We start from the raw sequence: 6,157 nt of genomic DNA on the forward strand, positions 1-6,157 counted from the left end.
GCTGAGAGGGGAAAAATTCAGGATTAGGCGTCCAAATTTCATTTCTAGTGATATAAAAGAAAGAAATACTTAACGGTAGATTTTTCAGAAGACATTTGAGAAACTTTACTGTATAAACCGTCAGATTGTGCATTGACACACATACATACTAATCGACAGACATATAATAAATTGTTCTTATTACAACATACTTTTTAAACTCTCTCTTAAATGTCTGGGAGCACGGTAAGTACGGCTTGACTTACGAGATACCTAAAGAGATAGCTTTTAGTATATTTCAATTTTTTTTCTGGTGAAAGTTAAAAAGTTAAATCTTCACACAATAACATGTGCTTTCATTCAGGACTTGTCCCGCAAACAACGACAACTGTCACATTACAGGCGTAGATTATGCAGAATGGAAAGGAAAACGTCTAATCCGGGTCATTTTGGGGAAGCCTGCCTTTTATCAGTCGGATGCACGCCTCTACTACTTTTTGGACCACTGAAGACCAGGTGGAAAGGATAAAACACTTCACTTGAACTTCATAAGCATATTTTATTCGCAACTTTATCGAATATTGTATTTAATAAAAGCCTATTAAAACATATTTGAACAACTTGAACTGATCCTACTTAGTTACTGCATTTTTATAGCTGAAAGTCGAAATTTTCGTCAGTAAACATCTTAAGTAATTTAGGTTGAGTTTGTAACATACGTCGCAAGGAAGTTTTACGTTTTGTCAACATGTCGTTAATAAAGTTCCCTCTAGATTCTCCAGTTCCCGAATGGGATTCATTTTTCATAGGAATATAGTCTACACATTGACATTCTGGTATCTCGACTAACGATAAATCTTCTTGGCTAGAGTACTGTGTCTCTGCATGGTGATAAGGTTCCGTGGTCGCAGAAAATGGCAATTTAGCCTTGACTATATTCTTAGGATTTAGCAGTTCTGGCGTTATTTCTTTAGCAGGTGGAGTACCAAGTATAGCCTTAACTCTACTGAAATTTTCTTCAGTAAAGTCCAGATAAGATTGTAAATAAGGAAACGTCAAACGGCTCGCCCAATCCTGACAATTCCTTACGGGACAATGTTCAATTCGCTTGAAGTCATCAACTTCCATCCGTTCATTAGAAGATTCAGTCTCAATTGATTGAGCCTGTTCTGGTCCAACAGTAGGAGATCCAGTAGAAGTCGATGCAAGAGATGATCTCCTTTTATCATGGCATTTACACCGTTGGGATTCCAGAAATGCTTTAACTTCTTCAAATTTGTGACATTTAGCATAAACGAACTGTCTTTGAAGCCTGAAGTAAGGAAGATCGACCTCTGGAAGTAGACTTTCACGACTACCATACCGTGGAGGAATAGGGTCTGCCGTATCACCGACTACAACAAAAGGTTCCTTGTCACAAGGAGGTTTGGAAACTTCAGCTTTTTCAAAACTAAAGATATTTTCAATGTCTTCTGCTTCTACTAAAATAGGTGGAGCTGCCATGGGCTGTTTTTGTATTTCATTTAACTGTAGTACGAACATTTTTTCCAAGTCCAGCAAAAATGTTGACTGTTCAGGCAATAGCTTGAGACTATAGCTAATAAATTTTAAAAATAATTGAACTACTTTTTTAATTTTACATTCCCATTCATAATTTATATCTGCTATACGATGCTCTCTTGCTTTATATGCGTCTATGACCTTTTCCTGATCTTTGATTTTTTGTTGCTTTTCCTTTATTTCTGTTGTTTGATAGTTGTCTAACATAAATTGCTTAATTCTACATTTCTTCCTCTCGAGGCTCATTACATACATAGTACTAGTAACGGTTTCAGCTTGGATTTGTTTATAAAAAGCATTTAATGCATCGTTTCTTTCATGCATAGCTTTATTTATAAGTTTTTTATTTCTATACCGTTCATTTTCTAATAACAAGTGGTAATATTGTCTTATTTTCTTAACTTCAGAATCGAAACGCTTTTCTAACGATTTTTCGAGAAGAATTCTTTCCATTTTTAATTTCTTCTGAATTTCTGTGTTTAAATCACTAATGATATTAGCGTGAGCACTAATCAATACGTGTTGAATTTCAGATCTCAAATGGTCTTCTAACTCTTGTAAGCTACTTTCATAAAAAAGTGACATCTCCTTAGCCATTATGTTACTTTTAGTTTCAAATATACTCTTGTAAATACTTTTTAATTTTTTACCAACTTGTTGCTTTTCATGTTTTAAAAGATGCACCCATGCAGATTCGTTGTCTCGAAGTAGCTGTTTTAATTTCGCCTCAAACACTGCACGCTCAATTTCAAGCACACCATCGCCGATGGCTAGAATACCTGCATGAGTCGTTCCTCTATTAATTTTCGAAGTAAATGGAGGGGTAAGTTCTATTATTCCTACAAGTAGATCACTGGGTGAAACCCAATCATCTTGGGAATCAAGATGACGGCTAATTGTTGATTTTCGTCCAGATATTTCTGGAGTGGAAAGTTTTCCACTAGAAATTTCTTTATCACAAAAATTATCGTCAAAATATATTTCAGCATAAGCGCTTGATACTCTTTCACCGTGTTTTAACGTGAGTTGGACATTTTTTTCCATTTTTAAGTAGCGTTGACCCTAAAAATTGTTACAATCTCAAAAATAAATAATTAAAACGTTGTGTCACCTGTAAAAGTCGGAGTTGACACATCTTTAACATGCGTTTTTAGCAAAGAGTTTTCAGTCTGGCCTAGAATATTTTCACATAAAAACCTTTGTGAAGGTAGTGTAATTTTATTTTTGATGAGATGATTTTATTATATACCTATATATATATATATAAGTATATAATGTATCTAAGCGAGGGCAAATCAAGGATTTTTAAGCAGTGTCAAAATATACATACATACATACATAAAATCACGCCTCTTTCCCAACGGGGTAGGCAGAGACTACATCCTTCCACTTTCAACGATTCTGGCATACAACTCTCGCTTCCTCTACATTCATCAATCTTTTCATGCATGCACGTCGGTTTAGAGTACTCCGGACCCGACCTTTCTTGAGAACGTCCCCGATTTGATCGTGGTACGTTCGTCTAGGCCTTCCTCTCCCAACGTTCCCATTCACGCTAGTCTTATAGATCTGCTTAGTCAATCTGTTTTTATTCATTCTCTCAACATGCCCAAACCATCCAAGCATCCCTTTCTCAATCCGTGTGACTATACCTTCATTTACACCACAGCGTTCCCTTATCGCACTATTTCTAATTCTGTTACTCAATATCACACCTAACATACTTCTTAACGCTCTCATTTTTACCGCATTTATTCTACTCTGATGCCTTTCCTGCCACACCCAACTTTCACTTCCATACATGAGCGTTGGTACCAGCACCCCTCTATGCACAGCCAGACGAGCTCACGAGTCAAAATATAGGTGTGTGGATGTGGAATCGTCCAACAGGTTCAACGATAAACTTTTAACTCGGCATTATTTTTTTATTATAAATCCGTCCATTATTTTTTTTGCAAAATTAATAATAGGTAAGTACTTTCTTCATTTGGTGTTAGTACCTATTTTAGTGTAGGTAGATTCAAATGTGTTGACGGCCTGCCGGTGATTAGTGGCAGTGATGCGAAGCGGGCAGAAGCCCGCCGCTAGATTTAATTAAATACTTCCTTGCCCCACCCGCCCACTATTTCACTTTTGGTACCTACTGCTTATCTCTCGTAAGCGGCGAGGCACGTTGTTAATGTTCCTAATGCAGGAACCGAATAACAACGCTGGAACATCGCATGGCTAGTTAAATTGTGGTCAGTTCGCTATCCAACTTTTATGGCAAAAAGTCAATTCTAGGTCCTGTGCCGCAGGAGTATGTGATAATAAATTATGGACATATCTCGACTCCATTCTCATTACGGATGCGGCAATGTCCGACGGAGTTTTGTCATAACTCAGTCTCGGTTGAAATTATTTCCGTTGGGTCTGATGAGAAAACTAGAGGTGGAAAACTCGAAATGTAAGTATTCGCGCAACAAGCCTTGGAATAACGGGGGGACATATTTCATTCTTAACGAAGTTAAATTTCCGGGAAGGTCCTGTAAGAGCGTGCGTAACTCTGATAAAAGGATAGTCTGCCACAATACCGATTTCGTATTTGCATTTCGTCTAATGCTACATAGGTGTAAATAAACACCACTGTCATCGTATTCGATAAATAAACGACTAATCGTACCTATGTAGAATTTTGGCTTGGAGAAAAGTCCTCCTCGGTCGTTCTAATATTTTATCTAAAATAAACAACTACAAAAAACAGTTGGAAACTTTAGCTTACGTTTGACGCGCTCACGATGAAACAACGCCCATAATTCAGAAAGTGGAAACAACTTGGATTGTTTTCTACACATCATATCGGCAAATAAATCTTTCGGGCCGCTTATCTGGCGTCAAACTTAATTCCCATGCATAATTCATTGCGTCGATGCTCGAAGAAGAAAAGTTTACCAACTCTGTAGTGGCCGTCGCCTCCTGACAGCCGTCGATTACTTATATTTAGGGGATAAATCAATAATAGGTAGTTTATTTCAAGAATTACAGTACCATTTCTTCCCTGATGTATTTGAAATTACGATTGCAGCGATTTAATAACGAAGTGTTCCATTTTTTAGCATTAAAAATGACATTCAAGGTTAGTGACGAACAATTCGCAGATAGGTGGCTAGATAAAACTAATATTGCTTAACATTTTAAAGATAAGCATGAATACTATTTGTTACTACGTGCAGCCAAGCAAAACGTGAATGATGAAACGATACTCACACATTCTTTAAGTTCATTTATGATAAGTAAAAAAAATTAAAAAACCCCCGACACCAAAAAACGCCGCCAAAACAAAAAAAACAACTAAGTATAAAGTAAAAAATAATTATGCACTACCTACCTAGCTGTTGCCCGCGACTTCATCTGCGAAGAATTCGTTTATCCCTATCCCGCGGGGACTATGCTGATTTCCTTAGCCTAAGTTAATTTAGTATAAGTACCTAGTAATATTTTTTTTATCTAAGCGTCGTCGGTGTCGGGGGACCGCTAAGGTTAACAGGAAACTAAAGTACATCTTTTTCTTTCTATAGATATCTATTTATTTTCTCTAGTACTAGGTACTTATGTACATACTTATGCGCTCTGCACTAAAGGAACATAATAAATAAAGCAAGCTCAACAGTTGCTATAATAGTAGCAACGCACCATCATGAATTCTACAGGGGGTTAAAAAATCTATCATTTTGAAGTGGCTGCGTTGACACAGCAGGTAGCGTTGTCATCAATCCTAGCGGCGGGCGGGATAGACGCGGCACGAATCAATTCCACGTAGCACCTGCCGGCGAATTATTCCAGTGCTGCCAAAACGTAAAATTGCTATTTGTTTTATGCTTGTACCGCTATTTGCTCTTGTTGTCGTGAAATAGTGCACTTTTTTCGTTGCAAACGTTTTCAATTGTGGCAAAGTTTTTACGGAAGATCGTATTTGGAGATTTTAAATGCTTTAAAATAAAGGTAAGTATTAACATTAAGATTTTTTTTTTTGGAATCTTTTTGTATTTTTTATTTCAATTCCAAATTTTTACTTTTACGGTCATCCCGTAAAAATTAAATTGAAAATACAAACTGAAAGATAGATGCACAGAAAAACCAGAAAAATAAGACCATCACTGGGAATCGAACCCAGGTCCTCGGTATTCTGTACTGCGTGCTATACCGCTACACCACTGATGGTCAACGGTACCGACACGAATTTCCCCTATGCACCTCATATCTCAGCTTGTTTGTTTCTTATTTAGCCACTTAAGCAGTGACGCTAGCGACATCTATGCCGTAGCCTTCATCGAGAAACTTTTTCCGCACTCCATTGGAACTAACCGCTCACCCGGACAAGAGATATCGTTACTAAGCAATCAAATTAAGATTGTTTTTTTGGAATCTTTTTGTATTTTTTATTTCAATTCCAAATTTTTACTTTTACGGTCATCCCGTAAAACCTAAATTGAAAATACAAACTGAAATATAGATGCACAGAAAAACCAGAAAAATAAGACCATCACTGGGAATCGAACCCAGGTCCTCGGTATTTCGTACCGCGTGCTATACCGCTACACCACTGATGGTCAACCCAGTGATTTTGTGCACAGGTACG

At 37.2% G+C, this 6,157-nt stretch overlaps 1 protein-coding gene across 1 annotated transcript; it reads right to left on the minus strand.

Moving 5' to 3' along the window:
* Positions 1-518: 518 nt before the first annotated feature.
* LOC141445498 (uncharacterized) lies at positions 519-2,642 on the minus strand. The gene has a single exon (XM_074111338.1). It carries the CDS (start codon positions 2,581-2,583, stop codon positions 631-633), a length of 1,953 nt encoding a protein of 650 aa, XP_073967439.1. The 5' UTR covers positions 2,584-2,642; the 3' UTR covers positions 519-630.
* Between the last annotated feature and the right edge of the window lie 3,515 nt (positions 2,643-6,157).

The sequence above is a fragment of the Choristoneura fumiferana genome, chromosome 2, assembly GCF_025370935.1.
Source record: "Choristoneura fumiferana chromosome 2, NRCan_CFum_1, whole genome shotgun sequence".
Taxonomy (NCBI): Eukaryota; Metazoa; Arthropoda; class Insecta; order Lepidoptera; family Tortricidae; genus Choristoneura; species Choristoneura fumiferana.